Source organism: Perna viridis, chromosome 2 (genome assembly GCF_037379345.1).
Source record: "Perna viridis isolate PV_CMFRI_1.1 ecotype Kerala chromosome 2, ASM3737934v1, whole genome shotgun sequence".
NCBI classification, from domain to species: Eukaryota; Metazoa; Mollusca; class Bivalvia; order Mytilida; family Mytilidae; genus Perna; species Perna viridis.
The window spans coordinates 16,502,983-16,527,321 of record NC_142446.1 but is presented as its reverse complement, the minus strand read 5'-3'; the positions used below and the strand labels follow the sequence as shown (position 1 = coordinate 16,527,321).

The following is a 24,339-nucleotide window of genomic DNA, read 5'->3' as shown; positions in this document are numbered from 1 at the left end:
AAGATTTTGATAGTGATTAAAGTGATGTCACATGCCACCACACTTTGAAAGGAACAGTAACTATGCTACCATTGAATTTACCAGGCATCTAAGTATAAAGCCACCTTCAGACACCTTACATCTTTTTTAAAAAACATTACGGGCATCACATCACTTCTAATGACTCCTGGGGCATAATGCCTAACATAACTTCCAATGACTTCACAGGCATAACACCTAACACTACTTCCAATAACTGCAGGGGCACAATTGACTGCAGATGCATAAAACCTAACATCATTTCAAATGGCTGCTGGGACATAATACTGAACATCACCTCCAATAATTGCGGGGGCACAATACCTTACATCATTTCTAATGATTGCTGCCGATCAATCTTTATAATTTTGAAAACTGATACAGTATAAGAAAACTATATTAACAAGAGAATCTTAGTGTAATATCTATCTTACCACCTTGATGGTCCATGTGTATCTTAACAGATCTCAAGTTATAGCATTCTCGTTTGACACTTTTTCATAATAAACTCTATCAAAAATGCACAAACATCTTAATAGTAATCCCTGTATTATCCTATGAAGTCAGACAGGTAGAACTACTTGTATATACAAAGGATATCAGTTCCCAGTCTAACAGAGTCCATATGTTTTAACACCACATATTCCTGATCCTGTATTCTATCGTTGTTCACATATGTCTAGAAAAGAAAACAGGTAACTTGATTAAAGCATGAGAAAACCCTGCCTGATTTATTCTGTATTTACTTCTTTGATTTACTATACATTCCGTATCATGCATGAAACTAATGAATATTATACCCTGCTTTGGGTACAAAATTTATGGTAAAATTTATGCAAATTATCCATTTTATGGTATTTTTTTATACAAGAAATTCCCTTTCTAATACATGTTATAAAGATAAAGAAGGGGTGTTTTTTTTCTACAAGATTTGTTGCATAAAGTAAATGAGATAAAACTATCTTCATAGAATCTTACTATACAATAGCTGGAACATAAAGATTCTAGACCCAGGAGGACGATAGGTGAAAAATAGAACATGTGTCTATGGATGATTCCAACCACTTACCAGTGCTACAGAACACTAAAATTCAATGACAAATGTCCAGTAAACAAGATGTTTATTCTCAAAAAAGGTACAACCTATCAATCTGTAGCTGTTAGGTTATAAAGTTTCAGACTGTAAGAGTCTGGCATTGGGTGAAACATGGTATGAAATAAAAAGCTTCACAGAGGGCAGTATGATACAACCATAGTGGTCAAATCCTGAACAGTTGGGGCAAGTGTGGACACAACATTAATTTTTGACACACTTAAACAAAGGGTCTTAACAACTCATTCTTGTTGGACACAATATAGCAAATTAACAAGTTGATTATTATTAAAGAGCCCTTTGACCCCTTACAACTCAAAAACCTTAAAGATTTCTGAAATCTCACAGAAGAATGTAGTCAGGGATTTTCATAAGGAATCCAATAAAAAATATTTCAAAATTAGACCAAAATATAAAAAAAAAGTTTTGAGGTGTGGCCCCTTTGACCCCTTAAAACTCAAAAACCATAAGAGGTATCTGAAATCTGATTGAAAAATGCAGGCCCATATTTTCATAAGGTATCCAATAAAAATATTTTGAAATAGGTCCTAAATAGTTAAGATAATGTCTGGACATCAGCAAAAAGCATGTATCTGGTCCCCCCTTTCTCAAGTTCAAGTCTTTACCCCAAAAATCAATCCAAGTCTGACCAATGTGGTAAAGAATATTGTGTATTATGGAACAATATCATAGACATTCATAAGCTTTTACTAGAGTTACATAGTTGATTTCTATGAAATGCATGTTTTAAAAGAGTTGGGGCTATAATCTCCAAAGTCAATACCCATCTTCCTTTTTGTGGTCTGTAAACTTGTTTTAAAATTTTAAAAAGATGAACTCAAGTTATGGCAGGAAAAACAAAGTGTATATGGACGACAACAGCGCCATACCTATATACAACTGCAAATTATTTGCGGTCATATAAAAAAGTACCATTTTGAAAGTGTAATTTGACCAGTCCTTTCCTTCAAAATTCTCAATGACTAGCCCGAATAATAGAGGACTGTATAGGATTCAACTAGCCCGAAACAAGAAAATTACACATCATTTCACTAGCCCGAATCAATTTTTACTAGCCCTAGGCTTCGGGCTAGTGGCTAGAGGAAAGCAATGAATTTGACTATTAGCAATATCAGTATCAAAGAAAAAAGGCAAGATTTTCAATTGGTAAATTGAGTAATAATTTCATTGAAATGCATTGAAAACAAACTTTTCAAAAACCTCATTTTTCTAACATTCTGTGGAAAAATTTTTGAGCAAATCCAGTGATGCAGAGATTAAGTAATAATCTTTTCAAATAGATAAAGCATCCTTAAGTGAAAATAGTGGCACATGTAACATGGACAAACTAACAAACTGACAACCTATTGGAGAAACAGGGTACCAATAATTCTATATATCCAAATCTATTTTGTAGAGGACTTTGAAATATTATAGGGCATATACTGAAACAGAATGGCCTACTGAAATATCTAGTCAATGGTACCATCAATATATCATATAATAGTGTATCTACACATAGGATGGAGAAATACCTTGGTTAGACCAGGAAGATAAATACTACTGGTTGTCTTACCGACTCACAAATGTAACAACTTACTACTAAGGACTAGCTTTGAGACAAATTTTCATAATACTTTATGTGAATTCAAATAAGCATAGGCAAGGTGTCTTTAACAAACAAAAGAACAAGTAAATGTAAAAAAAAATAGTTAAAATCTTAAACTTCATATTCAGTGAAATTAAATTTCCTTAACCTGTAATTTCAAAATGAAAGAAATAACTACCTACCCCATTGGCAGTGCTAAGATCTTTGATTTTAAATCTATTCAGGTAGTGATCAAATGTTATCACAGCATGTCGTTTGTCCACAGACTGTGACTGAAAAGAGAAATTTCATAATTACCTACGTCCATGTTTAATCAACCCAATCATCGTGACATCAGGTGCTAAAATTTGTCTAGGTAAAACAAACTAGACCTGAAATGTTATGTACTACATTAAACTTCTGAACTTATCCGTTACCCACACCCAGCATTCAAATGTTCGATTTCACCTGTAATCTTGATAAATGAATGTTTGGAAATTTAACACAACCTCTCCAAGTAAAAGACAAACATTATACAAAAAGAAAATGAATCCAATATCTACCTGTTAGTGTTTGCAACTTCCAGTATAACTATTTACTGTAGTGATTAAATGTATCACCTGTAGTGAGAGTAAATTCATCAGTTGTTGCTTCTTCTTACTTTGTTTCAATCATTATCACATCTAACTAGTTCCAGTAGATTTTTGAACAAATATCTTATTGTTGAAATGAATAATGTGATGAGTAGTAAAAAAATATGCATTTGATATGTAAATGAACCAGAACGAGAGGAGCCTGAAACGCCTGGTTAAAGTTTGTCTTTCAAGAAAAATAAATTAAACAAGGAGTTGTCCAAAAATTTTGACTCAAGAAGACTTTAGTAGTTTGGTAGGATTTGTCATCAGGATCATTTCAGCGACTGAAAGTTTTATTCTATCTATTATAGTTTTCAAGATACTGGCTGAAAAAAATGAATAAAAACATCGGTTTTCATCTTTCAAGGGCAATTACTTTTACAAGGAGTTAACTGACAACTTTGATCCCTGAAGACTTTCAAAAGGCCTTATAATAAGGATCGTTTCTTTGAAAGAGTTTGGCTAAATCTAATGGTTTTGGAGATATATGTGAAAAACTACTGTCTGACCCCTATGTTCTGCTTTTAGTAATAGCTTCCACGTTTTTCAACGGATAAAAAAATCCCCAAATCATTCTATGCAGGATACCCAAAGGAACATTCAGAGAAGATTTTTGAAAGAAATAACATTAAAAAGAGTGAAAGAATGTCGAAAAAGGGCAATAACTCTAATGTGGCTCAACAGATTAAAATGAAAATGTGACCACAGATAGATGGTCATCATGCTAAACAATTTTACCGAAGGTCAGAATTTGGCTTAACCTAACGGTTTTGGATATGTATGCGCAAAACTACTGTCTGACCCCTATGTTCTCTTTAAATCCCCTTATCAGTTCTATGCAGGATACCCAAAGGAACATTCATACCAAGTTTGGTTCCAATTGGTCAAGTGTCTGAGGAAAAGAGTTTTAAAAAATTGTTAACATCAACGATGGACCCCAAGTGATGGCAATAGCTCACATGGCCATTGGCTAAAAAAACATCTTGACATATTTTGTGTTTTCAGTCTCTACTATTACCGAATATAGTATACATGTGCAATTATTAAAGGTTATAAGTGCCTCAAAACCATATTGACTTTCAGCATATTCCTCAAGGCATGTATGGCAATCTATGTTGATCCTTTTATTGAAGGGAGACCTGTCTTATTTCCAATATCCAATCACATAATATTGAGCTGTTCATTGGAGTATCATTGCATTCTTAACAATATATATTACAATGAGTACTAAGATTTGCTTATCTGTAGATATATATGTATTAGAATGAATGATCTCATCTTTGTCCTTTTTTTACTAAACTTAGAAGCTAAGGACACATCTGACAAACTTTAGCAGAACTGGTCATCAATAACAAGGTTTCTTTGACCTAAATATTTTTTGTAAATCTTAAAATCTTAAAAATTTCAGCAAATTGTAAGCTTTTTTCTACTTTTCAAGCGATACATAGCAAAATAATAACCTATTGCAGGTAGTAGCAACAACCACAGTACATTGACTTGATTGTGGGGGGGGGGGGGGACAAACATAATCATATCGAACATTTTTGTGAGTCCTTCAATTCTGCCTACTTATCCAAGGTATTTTTCATTCTAGACAGCATTAAGTAAATTGTATTATTATCATATTATCCCTTTTCTGTATGTGTCTACCATATTGCCTTATCACTAGATTTTAAGCTTAACATATTGGGTTTCTATCCATATAAAACCCAGTATTTTCTTAACTTAGGGTTTTAAAACATGTACAGTAACAGAGCAGAAGACATAAAAAGACAAAATTGTCTATGATAATAAGTTGGCAAAATATCATGTGATAAGTCTGGGCAGCAAAAAAGTGAAAACTAAACTGAACCATTATAAAAACAAAGTCTTATCTCACAAAGATAAGTTGAAGAAGGTACTGCCAAATTTTCCTGTAAAAGCATGCCAAGAGAAAATGGGATATCTATGTCAAGCAATAATAATGAGATAGTTATAAGTTATAAACAAGTTGTATATGAATGTTGTTATTGTGTCAAAGGAGAAGTGCATCATTAATAATTATACTAAGTGAAACAATCTTACTGTTGAGATTTTTGTCTGTATTGCACACTTTTTCACAATTTTAAGTAGTTTTTGAAAAAGTTCCAAATATTTTCCTGAAAAAAAAATCCAGAAACAATTCAAAACTTATTTTATATGCTCACATTTATGTAAACTAAACCTTCCTTCTTTACACATTTCTGCATAACATTTCACTTGAAAAGATATAAATGTATAACCTGATATTGGGTCATACCAAGCCAAAAGAGTCATGGGAAAATATGACTCTTAGGAAACAAAGACATGTATGAGGTACATCCTGACCATTTATAATATATGTAAATGTAAGCAAAGTTTTCAAAATACAGGTGTACAAAAAGCTTATAAGGAACTTTTCTTTAAACCTATCTTTTGTGTATTTTATCCCTGTAATATTTGACTATAAACATTTTTATAGAAAAATAAAATAGACAATCATTTAAATGTTCTATAATGTAAATGTTGTGAAACCTATATAGTTGAATAACCATGTTGGCTTTATCATTCAGAGTTTAGTGAGAAATAAGTCGTATCAAAATGAAATCTTGTGTCAATACTAATATTACTGGGTGGGGTGAATATGCTCCACTCACATGAATTTGGGATTTCATGGTAGTAACACACCATGATTTGTCTGTTACCATCATAAACTGAGTCAAATATTTCAAACAAAATTTATAAAGTACAGTTGCTCGTTCTTAAATGTCACTTCAAACAAATTCGAGAATCTTGAAAAGAGGAAGAAAATCCAGATAGAAGCAAATGAGTATTTTATTTCATTTTATTGGCTTGTTGTCTTTGATATTTTAAGGCAAGCTTTTCTTGACATTCATTTTATATCATGTCATCCAACTATACAAGAAACATTTTGACCAAAAATTATGATTGCATGAATAGACTATCTACTGGGTTTTGTTATAATCTACTACAAATGTACTACCATAAAAGTTTTTTTACATATTCTCCTTCAATAATGAGTTGTTTAAATCATTTTTCACTAGAGATGGTAAAATTATAATTTTCAACAAGCAAGCTTTAGCAAGCATGATAAAATCTTAATTTTATCATAGAGAGTGGAGAAATAACTTAAATCAAGAAAAGGCTGAAGGAGAATTGATTTTTCCCATGATATCTGTAGAAAAGTTGGAAAATGCAAAATGGCGGGAAAATTCTCACATAAATTTAACCACCACCTGGTGGTAAAAAGTCACATGCATTTTTAATCATTGGCTTAGAATGGGAGAAATAATTATTCACACCTCAGTCATAAAAAGAAGGCTTATTCCTTCTTCAATATGATGTCTGTTAAAGTCCACATTTGACATTAAATATAAGTACAAACTATTGATAGTATCTTTGATTTGAATCTATCTATGAATGAATCCTTTTTATTGGAAACGAGTGGATACATGACACAAATTTAAGTGTAGACCACTATACACATACAGAATTATTCAAAATCTAATTTCATCAATGCTATTGAAAACTTGCAGTACATGTGTGAAACATCTTTCAATATCAGACTGCCTGGGGTTTTCTCAAATATTACATTAAACATGTGTTGAAGCTAAACTATGTTGAGGCAGTCTAATATACTCCCACAGCATAAGCTTTCTATTAAACCTTCAAATTTAATCAAATCTTTAAGTTGTCTTTTAGATAATGTAGTCTAGGACATGAAAATTAGAAAAATTATTATGCACATTATTTCTTATGTGTAAGATAACATTCGTAACACTACCTTTGATTATTATAACCTAGTTATAATATACAAACACCACATTCATATTTTATTGAAAACCAAACAGCATGATCAGTTACTGTCAAGATTAAAATACAGGAACCTTTCAAGAGAAAAATCAATAGTACTATCCTAGTATGTTACATACCTTGGTTTTATAAAGTTTTGTTTATCCAAACAAAAAGATCTGGTTGAAATGAATTCTCATTCACCAATTGTTGACTTATAACAGTAAAATGGGACATGTGGACAAACAGGTTTCCACCACAAACATAACATTACATTCATGAAAACATTCAGGTCATATGACACATAAGTTAAAGGGAAGTAACTCTGATTCAATTTTTATTTTATCAATATTGATCTTGTTTTCTCACAACGTGGAGTAAAAAACAACTCCAGTAATTGTTTACTTACAACAATAGATTCAGGATTGTTAACCAGCCTCAAAACTTAGATAAATAGAATACAGAGAATTTCTTATCTCATCTCTGTTTTGAGTTTGTTTTCAATTATATGTAAATGTACTAGAAAGTATTTCTTCTAAATTCAGTTAAATAAGTTGAAGTACCATAATATTCACAGTGCCATGTCATTAAATACTTACCCTTACAACTATATCACACTCTTCTCTGCCCATGAAGAGCATAGTCTTTGGGAGGACATACCTCTGTCCACATGCATCCACCAGACCCCAGTCTTCTGATGTTGTCTCTGGGTCCTGCAATGATATAATTTGTTACAGAACTTGATAAAATTATTTTAAATGAAGATGTGACCGTCACTATTTAAAAGTCATGGAGCTACTGTAAACCGTTTTATGACATCAATCCGAATTCTCAACAATTTATTTTCGCAACTAAAACTCTGATTAACTCTGATTAACATATACTGTAAAAGTATTGAATTTCCCAGTGTACAAATTTTGTTCAGCTTTTTTTGCCATGAAAATTTGTACCCGCGAAATTGACTTTCAACCCTATAAAACTACAACCCTTTTTTGAAACCACAAAAATTGATACCCATTAATTTATTCACGTGACAAAATCTGTGAAAATTAGCAACCACAAAAATCAATATATTTACAGTATTCCATCTTAAAGGAACTTTTTGGGATAATTTATTTTTGCAACTTTGTCTTGTTTGCAAGGTTAGCGAAAAAAAATGCTCGCAAAAATTAATTAGTTTTAAAACAAATATATAATCTTAACATTACATGCATATATCAGTTATCTGATTACATTGTCTGAGGGAATACAGGTCTTGAAAAACTGACTTAAAGTATCAAAGGAATTATCAATAAGGATAACTTGTTAGCTACCTTATCTGTAAATGGAAGAAAAATAACATATGAGTGATATGCATGCACATTAGCATCCTTATTATTAAATAAATTCCATATTGATTCACAGGTTATATGCTGAGTTTGTTATTGTAAATCTATTACTTGCTCATATTTACTAAAGTAAACAGGAAAGTGAGAGATCTTACTGATTCAAACAAGATTGGTACTGAAATAGTTATACCACTCGGCCCTGGTGAAATGACAAAATTGAAATACTTGATAACTGTCAATAGATTTTTTTTCAAAATCAAGAACAAAAATAACCAAAGCCACTTTACCCCTTATAACTGAAAAAAAATAAAATATATCTGAAATCTGACCGAATAAAGCAACCTGTGATTTTTATAAGGAATGCAATAAAAAATGTCGAAGTTGGACCAAAAATTAAAAAGTAGACTTTTTTCTTTGGCATGGCCCTTTATCTCAAAAGTGGTTAAAGATAAGTCTACCATGTAAAAATTAACTTTTAAAACACAATTTCAAAAGGAACACCATGACAAAACTATAGGTCCCTCCACCATGTCCCTTGGAATGATGTATTGAAATTTTACCTAAGTTATCATTAGTAAATCAAAGTTAATGGATGCCAGCTATGATGACGACAGAGTGATACCTTTATATAATTGAATTTTCTTTTTTTGCAATGGTAAAAAAACTGTCAAAAATTTGCTAAAAAAGCAGAATTCATATCTTTTAAGATCTCAGACTGAAACTGAATAGGCATGACTTAATACCATAAATCAGGGGTAGGGACAGGGTTTTAGATGAAGGGGCATGAAAAGTAATCAGATTTTTTACATTTCACTTTTTCTCCAACTTTATGAGTAAAGATCAGGTCCATCTCTTTTCAGCATGTGATAATCTTATTTTAACTACCTGACGATAATGACATTATATTTTCAACCCCTGAAGCTCACGGGTAAAAGAAATTTGACATGTCTGATAACTTCTGCTCACTTTACAAGAAAACAGAGAAATCATCTTACATAATGTTTAACCTGGGAAAATTCAATATGATTTGAATAATGTATGACATTTCTTTACTAGGTCAACAGCTTAACTTATAAGCTAACTTAAATACTTTAAATCCCAGTTATTAGGATTGTCTGGTTTTAATTTGAGAACCTCAAACTCATTTCATCTTCCAAAAAACAGATATTGCCACTTATTGGGAAAAATGAGAACGATACATGTAGGAAAATCTAATAAAAGATCAAACTTAGGACACAGCTTAATATTCAACAATGACTAAGATTCACACTACTGTTATCTTCTCCAATATACATATGTCTACAAAATCATTTAGAACAAAAATAGGCAAAAATAACTTTCATTCATAGATTTTGCATTCATTTGGATTGAGTAATACACAAGTACTGCCTGTACAAGGAACATCTTGTTTGTCATTAGTGATCTATTTACAGTATCTAACTGATCATTTTACTTGTAACCTGATGAAATGAACTGACTCTGATTTTTGAGACCTGATATACATAAAAATAGTTTCTGAGAACTACCAATTATTAAATTGTGTTATTGTTGAAGGATTTTGCATACATGCTACACTCAATAAGTGCTGTAATCATTCAAATAATCAAACAGCACGCTGTATGACTTGAATATAAATGATACTTCTTGTTGCTTTTCTGCATCACATGATACCTCCATTTAAAACCAAAGTGACCTTGCATGTTAAGTCATATAAAATGTGAAAAAGATGTACCCAAATTTCAAAGTTAAAGGTTTAGGTTTATAGTACATCTGGGATACCTGGTACAGGAAACTTTCTAGTTACCTTGCTAAATGGAGTACACTGTATTTGGTTTTTTTTTTATATATATACATATCTAGAAATAAATAAGATACAATGATGTATGAGGTGCATGTGTCTCATTTCACCTTAGGGACTGTAACATTTAAGATCCAATCAGGGATTATCCTGGGATGGGCCCTTTCAATTTTACAGAAAAATTTGTTGAGATAGAATTATAAACTGGTCATTTATTGGCTGGGCTCCTTGCTAAGACACCAACATAAACTGTTTATTTGTCCCTTTTAACAGTATTAAGAGATTTCTGGCCCATTGAAATTTTGCAAGGGCCCATCTTTTTTCCAATGCCCCATTGAAATCCTGAATATTTCCATAGGCTCCTATATAAAATAGGTCCTTGGCCCATCTTATGGGCCCATAATGGTCTAAAGCCAGGAAAACCCCTGGCAATGCTTTATGAACCGAAGAGACTGATGTGTAGATGCTTTTATAAATGTATTCAGATAAGCACTAAATTCAACAACAAAAAAATGATAAAAGGGCATAAAACGAAGTACATCTAAAGTGTTCTAAGAATCCTATTTCCCGTTACCTGGGGCAAGTGAAATTTGGGTCAAAGAAAGTTAGTACTTAGTTATACTTTCCCGTGGCAATTTGAAAACTTCATATGCTGTAAGGATTTGTTATGTTAGGAAAGCAGTTATTGACTGTGAGAAAGTTGATTTTATATGTATTTTTCCCGAGGAAACCTCAATTTCTAAAAAATCCTAGAACACTGATCTAAATTCTTTTTTATGTAAGACAACCTTTTTGAAAGTTGTTTTTTCGTGCCTTCCATCTTCTGGTTACTACAAAAATTCCATTTTTTTTTCTCACTATTAAATACATGTAACTGTCCTCAGCTTGTGTCAGATAAATTATTAAAATGATTGTTACATGTACAATCAAATTTCTACGATTTTGCCTTGTGTTGACAAATTGTAATTGGTTAAAACCATTCGTCCATATCAACTAAGTAGCAACATGCAAATGAAGAACATACATAGAATATCCATTTGCCATTAATGAAATTATCAATGTGATTAAATCCCTTCCCAAATAAAAACAACACTTGTATAATAATATAACATAATGAAGAACAATAACTGCTGCATTTTGTAACAGAAAATTTCTAAAACTTTTGTAATTGAAAACAATCTTCCCAGTCTCTGAAAACAAAAATTCTTTTGATTAGTTAAAACATGCAAATATATGCATATGAGTTTCATATTAGTTAGTGAAATAGGTGTGTAGTAGCTTTCCAGGATTGAACATGTTACAACAAATTCCAATAAATTATTCAAATGCCATCAGCATACCGTATGACAACAGCTGATCATAGATTAGCAATACTTTCGTTGTGTAACACAGAATAAGCATTTTTATAACATAACATAAGCATAACTCCTTTAATCAAATAATTTCATTACCAACACTTCAAATAAACTCAGACTGGTCTATACTGTACACTTGTATTAGTGGTCAGGTAGACAGTACACATACCCCTCTTGAAAGTCTTTACCAAAAATGTTACAGCTTTTTTTTTCCTTCAAAAACATCACAGGCCTGAACTAATTTTCACTAGTACCATACATGGGATAGTGACTAAATGTAAAGTTGACTGCTGTTCAATACAATTAAAGCTAGGTGAAAGGTGTCTTTAAAACATGCATACTCTTGTAATCCCTAATATTTGAATGAAGATGTTCCTGAACCAAGAAGGTAATGTGAGAAAGAGACAAAATTAACCTCACAGTAATGGATTTGGCTTCCTATTTTGATAGTTTTGGTTTTGAGTTGTATACAATTACTTTTCAGATTTAGATCCTTTACATTTGATTCTAATGCTACTGATAAGAGGTTACTCCTTGAAACACATGAACAGCATATCAAAATTTGTAAAAATTGGTAATTTTTTTTATTTTATATACAAAACAACCTATTTATGGAAGCTGCATACCAAAGGTCATATTATTTCCATTATTGGTTCACAAGTTTAAGCTGTCAAAACTTTCTCATGCTAATAGGTATGGACAGCAGTAAAACAGAAAAAAAAAGAAGTATAATAAAACAAGATTCTCAAGAGTAATGCAAAATGAAAATAAAAGACCAACAACTGTGACTAAAATATACACAAGTTCAAGAGCCACAACTCAGCCAAAAATCATTTTACTTAAACTGTAGCTAATCTGGATCTAGATACATTGTGCATACTGAATATCAAGTCAATATTTTAAAGGATGTTCAAAAAGAGCCTGGACAAACAAAATGACAGACAGGCAAGCAATTAACCTTAGTCCCTTTTGCCAATATAGAACTGAAAAAAAAACAGAGATTAAAAAGTCATTACTAAATATGTGTCCTTTACAGCTCCAACATTTGCCTGAACTATGTAAACCTTCTATCATTTATGTGTGCTTTGCTTGTTTCCCTACCTCATTAGTAAATTCTGCACTTTCATCAAAATAAATCCTTGTCAGCAATTTGAACTGAAGATGTCCATAAAGCTCCCATATGTGTGAATGTTTACAATTCATTGTTTTTCATCATTAATTATCCTTTAATTGACACCTAGTCCAGTTATTCTGTCACATTTCCCAAATTATAGTATTCATAAAAGTCACATTGTGTATCAATTAAAATGTGACCAAATATTTGTTGACATGATGACATGCATCAATATCTAAAGAATTATATATAAAACATCAGACAGGTATGAAGCCATGTGAACTACCTGTACAGCTGTTGTTAGGATGTACACAGCTTGCATCAATGACTCATGACTGACACAAATGTTCATTGGCTTTTACCATTTATTTTCAATTATGTAATGATTTTTAATAAAGGTTTAATTGTAGATGGAAACCTATCCCCAGCTTGTTGCACTGGATCCCCTAGGTTTTAAATTAACCCCTTGCAATACTAATTTTATTGTCATAAGATACAATCTTAAGTGCTGTGGACTAATAATAAATCAAGTCTTCTAAACACCTTCGTTTACTGATTTCACTAAAAATGTCCAAAATAAAGAAGAAAATATTTATTTAGTGGACCAACCAGTATCTTATAATCTTAGTTATTTATAATAATCCTTTTCAAACATGAAATATCTGTCATACAAATCCCAACAATCATAAATGGATTATATTTACATGAATGTGTTTTATCTATTTTTCATCTTTCACATGTTTGAGACAACACAGTGGTTTATATAGTACAATTTATGTCAACCTAAGGTTAGGCCTGCTGTTAAAATAAAAGGATGTGATTATTTCAAATAGAAAAAAAAAGTTTTACAAAATTTTGCTCTTTGTAATTTTTTCATACTATAGATCATGAGATGATGTAATTGAGTATTGTTTTACGATGTCAAGGAAGCACTTCTAAAGGAATTTTCTTATTTTAACATTTTTTTCTTTTACTTACAAAGTGAGTTGATTTTTTTTAAGAAGGCTGAAGTCTTGTCATGTGAGAATAGAAGCAGATGAGTAATTATGTTGTGAGACATTAATTACAAACAAGGATTAAATATAATGATTAAATAACATATAAAGATGTAAGACATATATTTACAATGAGAACTTTTCTAAAATGTGCTTTTTAAACCATAATAAGAATAAGTGTTTGAATTTTCAATCTGACACCTATTTATAGTATTTCTGAGTAAGAGAAGAAGTAGCAATAGAGAAGATACAAACAAATGAAAATACTTGGACAAAACAACACTATGGAACATCACAAGAAGACAACAAATGAAAAACATATCACAGAACACCAAAGGATCTAAAAATGTACATGTTACATTATAGAAAAAAAAACAACACAAACCTCACTAAAAACTGGAGTAAACTCAAGTGTTCTGTAAGGGTGAACAGTTCCTGTTCTTTGCAATACAAAGTAATATTCTACTGGTAATATGATGTGCTTAATAGAAATTAGTCCTATTAGAATCAAAATAAATCATGGAAATTTAATTTTATCAGTGAGCAAGGTTGAAAACCCCAAAAAGTTTGAAACCACAAGACTGTAAATACACTTGTATCAGCAGATAAAAGAACAAATTTTAAGTTCAGTGTAGCTAAATCTTAGCAGGGTGATTGAGTTGGATTGAATATATGGTACTACTATGGTGTTACCATAACATATATAAATCACAAGTACTGTACTATCAGATTCATAGTCTATGACAGCAAGTCTTACCACTAAAATATTAACTTGTAACCAAAAGAAAGTACATGAAAATGATAAACTATCTATTGATCATAGTAAGATCTAGTAAGCAGTACTAAAGGCACTTCAGTGGTACAATAAAAAATTTTTTAGTTTCAATAATATTTACACAATACCCCCATTTAAAAAGTTCTCAGCTTCACTGAACAATGTAGAGTTTTTTTTGTCTATCTATAATTTGTTAAAATGTGTTTTTTAATAAACTTACCTTCAAAGAAATGATGAGTTCTTTCTGTAAATAATTCCATGATTTGTACTTGAATCCATATTTTTTCTGAAGTTTTGTGATGAGCATTTGAGCTTTTGTCAATGCTTTATCCATGATAAAATGTGGACACATTTCTTCACATTAATTAGTATACATTAGATGGGTGTTAATAGCTCAAACTGCCAGTGTCAGATGTCTTAATAATTTGTAAATAAAACTCTGTTTACTGTATAAAATCTACTCCACACAGAAATCTGACCAGATAAAATAAAATCTGGCACAGAACTTAGGAATAAGGATATTAACAACTTTTACGTAACAATACTCAGTGTATTATAATTACCAAATAAAGTTTTTAAGTTAAGTCAGATTTAAATAGTGTCTACACCATTACTTGTATCCTTAAAATAAGGACAAAAAAATCTAAAATTAATCAGTTCAATATGACAGCAAATAAATTTGATCAAACAGTACCAGTACATCAGATTTGCTAAGAATCACAAAAAATTTACATTCCTCAGAACTTAATCCTTTACTTTATTAAATCCTGCTGCAGGTAGTAAATTAATCCATTATCACTGGTCCTAAAATAACAGATAACTTATCAATCTTGCTGTGTTATTGTCATGGTCCAGGGGTGGGCACTTCACCCCTCAGCTACTTCACTGTTACAACCATCCATCAAAATGTATATAATTTCCCATTTCAACATGATCTGGGTAAGTTATATACTATACTTCACATTGGCACCGTTTTTAAATTTATGGGGTTTCAATTAAAGAGATAAAAAGCGATCATTTAAATCTGTATTATGATAATGAGATCGAATAGAATTACAAAATTGGTTTGTCATGTATCAATACTAAGGTACGGTACATGAATATCAAAATCATTTAGAATAGGTTTTACCTATTCACTATGGACTGGAGACATACTACATATAGAAAATAATTATTTAGACTTTACCATTAAGCAAATAAAGAGGTCATTATTTAATTAAAGAAAAGTGACCAACTATTTGAACAGTTTGCCTGTAGCTTAAACCCTATGGTCAAATGTTTTTGAAATTCAATTACTGAAGAAATTTTATAGTTCTAAGGCTACTGTATAGAAAACAAACATTTTCTTTCATTGCTTTATCCCTTATACATCTATTTACTATTCATTCTTAACTTTTCATTTCAGTGAACATTAAAATCATGATGTTATTAACAAATTTATGCACTTCGTTTATATTCAGAAAATTATGCAATCAATTGAAGAGTTTTAAAATGAGACACATCGTCTTCATTCTATAAATATTTTTTTTAATTTTAACACAAAAAAATGACAGATGATTGAGCAAGAGTTCTTAAAAGAAAGTTAGTGATTTAAAAAAAAAAGTAAAATGCTTTGCAAGGTGCAGCTTGATACAACCGCAGAGGTCCAACCTTGAACAGTACAGGCAAGTATGGACACACCATCAGACATTTGACACAGGATAAAAATTTGACCAGAAGTGAAGTTATAACTTTTAAGCCCTTATTATTAATGATTCCAGTAAAAATCTGCAAAATAAATCCCAAACTTCCTGTGGGAATATGACACCTTGTGGTATAATTTCAAAGCAATCAATTTACTTTCCTTCAAGTTATCACCTAGAAATCAGAAAAAAAAATTACTTGTTTCTGGCCCTTTCGTGGTCCCTTATTCTTACTTGTCTCAAGTCACAACCCAAAAAATCAATCCCAGTCTTATTTTGTGGTATGGCAACGTAGTAAAATATATAAAAAATTCATTCACTATTACTAAAATTATTATATGGACATTAGAAAAATGCTTGTTTCAGGCCCCTTTTTAGCTGTAATTTCTACAAGGTTCAAGTCTTTACCCCCAAAAATCAATCCCAGTCTTCCTTTTTTGGTATGGCACCTTGTAATATAATTTCCAAGAGATTCATTCACTAAAAGTAAAGATATTGTCTGAACATCTGGAAAATACAGGTTTCTGGCCCCCTTTTTGGCCCTAAATTTCTGAAAAGTTGAAGTCTTTACACCTTAAATCAATCCAAATCTGACCACTATGGTATAAAATACTGTAAAATAATATCACAGATATTCCTATGCTTTTACTGGAGTTATATGGTTAAATTCTATGAACTGCTGGTTTGATGCCCCTTTTTCACTTTAATTCTAAAATGGTTGGGGCCATAACCCCCAAAATCAATACCAACCTTCCTCTTGTGTATATAATTTTATAAAACATTAATCATCCCACAATAATCATCAGCACTGAGCAAATATTTTTTTATAAATAACTAGGACAGCAGATGACTAATGAAAAAGGATGAAATATGAACAGAAATCCTTTATGAGGTAGCATACTACAATTACAAATAATAAAAAGTCACTGTTCAACAGACATTTTGTAAAAACTTAAAAACTACTATCATTCTTACTGATGAAACAAAGAGATAATATTTTGTAGCCACAGTCTTACCAACACTGTGAGTAAGTTAACAAAAAGAATACCACTGCTTCAAGTAGGCTTCATAATCTCCCTAATATCTATTGAACAGTTGAGTACTGCATACAAAATATGTTGAAATAAGTTAAAACAAGGTCAACATAAAGTGCAAAAATTGATATTGTGACCTTAACCTTTGTCCTTTGACTTCAAAACCAACAATGATCTTTGCCTAAAGTACTAAGAATGTTGTTAGTTTGGTAAATAAAAAATAAGGATTATTGGTTCTAAAGCATTCACGATAGTGTTAATTTTACCTTATATGACCTTGGAAAACATTTTTCAATGGACTGCATGTGTTCATGTACAAATTATGTCAAAATTTATAAGGATGGTATTTTTGAAAATTTGTTAATTGAAATATTACAGAAAGATGTTAAAAAGTAGTGTTAGTTTATAATTTCAAAACTTTGTTTTAAAATATGTGAATGACAAAATATATCTATATCCTAAAAGGGTAATGCCATTTAATCAAATACTGACTCTGTATATATATTCATCGCGGTAATTTGTTAGTGAATATAAATATGGTCTTCAACAACCCATCCAAATATATTGTAGATCTTCTAATTCAATCCACACAATAAATATAGACAAAAGATATTTTGATGTACAGGGGTGTAAACCTATGATGTAATATTTCTGTCTTACAATTAAACTGCACAAATAAAGAACACTTCAGCTTGATTGAGCAACAATTCAAGATTGAAAGATAGTACAAAATACCATGTTGTACATGTCAACACCATTTTATTTAGTTATCAAGTATTTAACTACTGTATTGAAAATTCTAGTATAACTTTAAAAACACAGAACACAAAAAAATACAACAGTTTAAATTAACTACATATGTATACAATAAACATTTAACAAAATTATAATTGAATGAAATACTTCACAGGACACAGCGTGATACAACAGCAGAGGCCAAACTCTGAACAGTAGGGGAAGCATGGATATACCATTCAAAGTTGAAAAAGATTTAAGTCTTGGCTGCGATTAGACATTTATCTTAGGACAAGAATTTGACCAAAATCAGAATGGACCATTTTTTACTCATAAATCTGACATGGTCTCCAAAATCAAACCCAAATCTTCATTTACAGTCTGTACAAGAGGTATTGCACATTGTGGTAAAAATTCAAAGAGATCCATTCCCTTTTAAAAACAGCTTGTTTCTAGCCCATCAGTGGCCCCTTATCCTCAATCAGCTCAAGTCATTAACCCAAAATCAATCCCAGTCTTTCTTTTGTGAAATGGTACCTTGCAGTACAAAAGAGATCCATTCACTTTTACTCAAGGTATTGTCTGGAAACACTTGTTTCTGGTTGCTTTTTGCCCCTAATTCCTAATCGATTCAAGGCATAATCCAAAAATATTTATTGCCAGCCTTCCTTCAGTGGTGTGGTATTTTTATGTACAATTTCAAAGTAATCCAAATTACTTGTCCCTTTTTGATCCCTTATTCCCAAACGGTTCAAATCTAAACCCTCAAAATCAATCCTAGTCTGTCCTTTGAGGTATAAAATATTGTAGAACAATATCATAGACACCCATATGCTTTATTTGAGCTACATAGTTAAATTTTATGAAAGCTTGACTTGGTCCCCTTTTTTTCCCTTAATTCCAGAATGGTTAGGCCTCAACCCCCACTACACACCTTTCTTTAATTGTCTGGAAATTTGAAAAAAAAAATTTATTAAGATCATTCAACCAATATTCAAGCGATTGATTAAAAACAGCCAAATGTCTTCAGACGACATAAATGATGACAATGCTATACCAAATATGACTGCAAATTTTTGTTATTTTATAAAAGTTTCACCTAGATAAATGACAAAGTAGTTGTAATTTAAAGAAATCCCTGTGTCTCCTATGGAGCAAGTTAACAGATTCAAAGATTGTACATATATAAAGTGCCATTCCATGTTAAGGTTAGATAAAAGGTGGTTATCAAAATTGAAATTGCTTTTATTCCAGGGTAAAATACTAATTAAGCTGATGAAAATTTATGGTACATATAGACAGAAGTACCTAAAGACAGTTCAGTAAAAGTTAATGCTTTGAATAGCAAAATGTGAAAAGCCAACTGGCAAGGATCTTTTGTTTTCCAAATAACATACAAATGTAAGTCTTTAGGGTGCTCCAGATTTAATTTGGTATGTAACTATGTAAGATCATTTGTGCCTTTATGGAGAAAAAGCTTTCTCATTGCCACTAACAACTGCATATTTTTGCTCCCTGATTTAGAGTTGACAGATCTTTCCATATGCAATCCTTCAAGATGATGCTGCCTTTTTGACCACACAATCATTCATATACTACATGTATACAGATTGGAGTATTACAGGTGCAGAATCCTTCACAGGATGATATGGGATATAATGAACAATTTCAACAGGGTGTGGATCTAACTTTTTAATGAATTCACTCTTTAAATTAAATGTGGTTCCATTTATAGTCTCTTTATCAAGCTACTTCTTGATTTAATTGCAGTTGTTTGTGATTGTCTCTTAGCAGTGTACTTCAAACTGTCATAAATGATGTTCTCTAATAAGTGCATATAGATATCTAAGTACTTTGTCTGAGTTTGGTCTTTGGTCTCTGGTAGGATTATTTGTGACTTGATTTTCCAAAACTTTTCTAGATCACAAGATTCTCCATTGTGTGAAACAAGAATGTTGATCATGGATGCTGCTGTTTTCTCTGTTAGATAGATGGTCTCGAAAGTATGTATCCAATTTTGATTGAGGTTGAGCCAGTTCATGGATTATCTTTATATCCATAAAAAATCCCAATAGTTGTCAGCAACTGTCCCATCAATGAATTTAGGAAAAATGAGTCTTTCCTGTTTTTGATAAAACGTGATTTTAGAGGAGTACTGAACATGTAAATCGAGACCAACTTCTCATGTACTTATCATCTGACACTTCTGATCCTGAACTGCTTGTTGAACTCAACTGAACATTTCTTTGCCTGACAGAAACTTGAAAATTTGACTTCATTGTCAGAGAGAACTCCATTCAAATATGAATACAAACCACATCCAGCATGGAGAACAGGAGCAATAGAAGAACTTATTTGCAGATAAAATCTTACAACATCCATACAGCCTTCCATATCAAGATTCTGTCTTCAGACTTAAGTTGTTATTGAGACCCGTATCAGAATCATTTATGCAATTTTGATTTGTAATTGTGCACGATTTCACATAAATTTCTTTCTTTTACATTTTTTAAAGTCATTAATATTGTTAGCGACTACTTGCACTCGCAATTTCAGTACTTTACATTTGCGTATGATTTGCATAATTATATATTACTACACCACATTATGCTGATGATGGGTGCTGTGTTTACCATCAATTCTAGCTTCATATGAGATCAAAATGTACCTCTTCAATATCATACATATGTGATCTACATGAGTTTTTTGCTTGTATGAAAATGGGATGTTCACAATAAAGATGAAATAATCGCTTAGCATTGAACATAATGTAAATACCCACTTCCAACTGACTACATAGGTCATAAACATTATCACGTCCCTGATGTTTATGACCTATATAGTCATTGCCAGTTGTTTAATCTGGTTCCCTGTTAATATCACAAGTGACTCAAAGATCGCTAAAAATTTGAGAGAAACTTGTGGAATGAAAACATTACCGTCATCAAGGTTACAAAAAAGTAATCATATCATGGGAACCAAGATTCTAGCAGAAGTCACCCAATTTTAAAGAATATCGCATTCTTGCCATTTTGTATGTTGAAACCAAGCCAAAACCTGTAGCATAGAATATTTGATGATTAGCAACTTTTAAGACTTCTGGGGGTCTGGCACAGATACAACATTAAATGTCCTTTCTCTTGTAAAACTTTAATATCACACTCCTACTAAAGATACCAGTAAAAGCAAGCACAGATCAAGCTGTGGCAACATGCACATGCAATTAAACTGGATGCAGAATGATGAAAACAAAAATTAATCATCCAGAAGTGATATGTTGTGGAAAGAAAGAAAAATAACAATAAGTGTAACTATAATTACTAAAAAAATAGAGATTTCTTGAACCTCTAACAATTCAACTTAAATAGCAAAAGAGGATTAAAAGTACATTCAATGTTTACATTACATGTATGAGAAAGTCACTATGCAATCAATGTCCTCCCTTTACTGTTATTTGAAACTTAGTTCTGAAGACAAACAATATTAAAATGCCAGAACTTTAAGCAAATGAAAAAATGCATTTGTGGTTCAAACCACTTATTTATATGCCCCGTGCAGGTCCGGGTGTTAAAAGAATAGGCCTGCAGCAGCGCTAAGCTTGTCGTACAAGGCGACTAAATAGTGCTCAGAAACCTAGCTGGGGGCTAGGCGCTCTGCCCACAGAGCAACTGGGATGTGTGCCCCAGGTGGTGGAATGGGGTACCCCTGGCATGTTATATGCTTGGGTTGTCAGGCTATAATACGGAAAATCTGACCGCAAACCATAGTGGTGCCCCGTGTTGGGAAAGATGTCACATTCCTCGCACGTTAAAGAACCCTGCTGTGGTATTCGATAGGAGTAGGAACCTTTGCGCTCCGCCACAGGAGGCTAAATTGCCCGACCTTACCCACCCCCCCTTTTTCCAGTGGCAATCGAAGTTTGTCGACCCTATTATCCTTGTGTCCCATCCTTTTTTTTTCATTTCATGTTCATTTTATCATCCATTTCATGTTCATCGTCTGAATATAGCTGAAATATTGCTGCTCGGACGTTAAACCCCAACAAACAAATAAACAAACTTATTTATATTATATATATTTTAATAATAATTCATATATTTCAATAATTCTATTAAAAAAAATATGAATAATCAACATTCTCTAGCTGCTGACTAAGTACTGCTTATGAATGCATATACCTTAAACTATTTGCCATTTACAGTGAAACTTAATACTGGTCAAAAAGAAAAGCTGTGCTCCATTATTATAGGCAATGCCTACTCAATGTTATTAAAGTTACCAATCGCAAAATCATAAATCAGAAAGGGAGATATTGAATATCACATTTATGGATGGGCAAAATCAAGGATGTGGAAAATGTTATTAGCTACTACATGTATATCCCTGACTTGGTACAAGCATTTCAAAGTGAAATGGTGAGTTTAACCTGATTTTAAAGTAAGCTACATGTAAACCTCCTGCTTTATTAAATTGTTCTACATAAGCCTTTCAATAAACTACAAACGTAGTGACAGAATTGTTTTATTATTCATTTGTTGTTTAAAAGATAAGAATTCAGAGGAATCCTGAGAATATACCCATTATTGAAAAATGACAATTCAACCAATACTTAGAAAATAAAGAAGCTTGATTTATTTATGCTGAAGTTCATAAATCTATTTCCTTCTCTTTTATTTCAAACTGCAACTAATCTGCATTTAAGTCATAAGAAAAGTGATCATGATGTACCAATGCATGAGTGAATTGTTGCACTCCTGTAGACTTAGTAAAAGTATATGAGATACAGAAACATGACTGCTTTCTGAAGTCCAGACAATAATGTTTGAATTGAAATTTTATTGATATTGCAGGGTCTAATCCTTTTTGGAATTTAACTGGAACCATTCAATCACTCTCTGCATCTGCATCTCTTCTATTATTTGAAGGTCTGATTACATCAAATGAAAACTTCTCAGATGTACTCTGAGATTCATATTTGAGTCTCTCACACTAGGCAGTGCCTATATACATGTATGAACTAATTAGCATGACGTTCAAAACAAACATGTGATAAACAAATTAATTTGTCTGCAGCATTTTGATACAGCAAGCATTCAGATCTGAATTCAGTGAATATAGGGAACATCATATAACAGTGGCAGGTTCATAGGGACCAAGTCCTAATAATGGAGTTCTATACAAATTTCCTATGACCTTAAAACCATTAAGAGTCTGATTTCAGTATGACAAGAAGTGATTTCTTGTGCAATCACAGAAGTTTATAATACTGGACATATCAGATCACAGGCATGTTGTTCTAAGTCTATTGGGACCTACATGTAGGTCAACACTCGTCTTGTAAAACTTGAAGAGACACATCTATTGGTACTAAAGGGTTCTCTGGCTTTTAACTTCGTCCTCTTACAGGGTACACCTGCCTCATTTTATATACATTGTAATGGCCTGGATTATTCAGGGTAATTTGGTATGTAGCCATCTTTTTAGTAGGAAGCCAAACCAGATCGAAATAACACTGGATATGGTTTCCAAAAAAAAAAGGCATCATTGCAGGGAGAAAACAAACAAAAGAAAAATGCCAACAAAGACTAAACCTATAGTCTAAGATTTTAAGTCAATTCCGAAAAAATTCCAAAAGAGTTAATAAGTGACAAATACATGATGTAGTGCAGTTTAACAGTTTAATTGTCCTACACTACATTATAAATATCTTTGACCAAACTTCTTCAAGTGGTTTTTCTACGGTTGTTAGTTAAAGAAGGCTATTATTGACTTATGTTATGATTTCGTGTGTGTGTCCTTAAATGACATGACTAAGTTAGTAAGTATGGTTCAGTAGCAGACGATCTGATATAAAAAAACATTTCAAAGATATACTTGGTAGCACGGAATAGCAGAATTGTCAATCTTACCGATGTCATGGCAAATATATTTGACCACTTAAGTACTCGTCTCACATATTCAGGTTACTTGCTATTGCATGATTGCAAGTGCACAAAATGACAGCAACTTATCTTTTCGTCATGCTTCAATAATTCATTGAATACACAGGAAGTGCAATATTAAGTTAATTCGGCCCATCGACTACTCGACCTATACATAATGGTACACATTCATATATCCATCCGTCTGTCTGTGTTAACATGTAACATGGTAACTTTAAAATCCCTTGAATAGTAAATCTTATTTTTATACTTTATAAAGTTCTTTATTATCATGGTCTTTTGATCTGTATACTTTTAAGAGAAAATTCTAGTTTAAGTTTCTAAGTTATGAGACTTTTTCTGAAAAAAAGGTGGAGGGTCAAGATTTTACAGTATTTTGGAAAATGCATGTTCAATTTACTTCAAACTTTGCAAAGTTGTTTGCTACCACTGTATAA

At 31.8% G+C, this 24,339-nt stretch overlaps 1 protein-coding gene across 18 annotated transcripts in view; it reads right to left on the bottom strand.

Moving 5' to 3' along the window:
* LOC148623834 (uncharacterized) overlaps nucleotides 1-24,002 on the bottom strand; it is a 53,342-nt gene extending 29,340 nt beyond the window's left edge. For 8 of the 18 annotated variants that reach the window (XR_015919516.1, XM_088566001.1, XM_088566009.1 and 5 more), the window contains exons 1-4: nucleotides 14,730-15,285; nucleotides 7,744-7,857; nucleotides 2,903-2,992; nucleotides 619-697 (exon numbers count right to left, since the gene is read on the bottom strand). Coding sequence is in view for 17 of the 18 variants with exons in the window: in XM_088566001.1 (XP_088422127.1) it covers nucleotides 619-697; nucleotides 2,903-2,992; nucleotides 7,744-7,857; nucleotides 14,730-14,861 (415 nt within the window). In the remaining variant the exon portion in view is untranslated. Of the gene's footprint in view, nucleotides 1-618; nucleotides 698-2,902; nucleotides 2,993-7,284; nucleotides 7,457-7,743; nucleotides 7,858-12,726; nucleotides 13,000-14,729; nucleotides 15,286-23,869 lie in introns of those variants that run through there. The other 10 variants (XM_088566006.1, XM_088566007.1, XM_088566008.1 and 7 more) reach the window with 5 other exon arrangements.
* Between the last annotated feature and the right edge of the window lie 337 nt (nucleotides 24,003-24,339).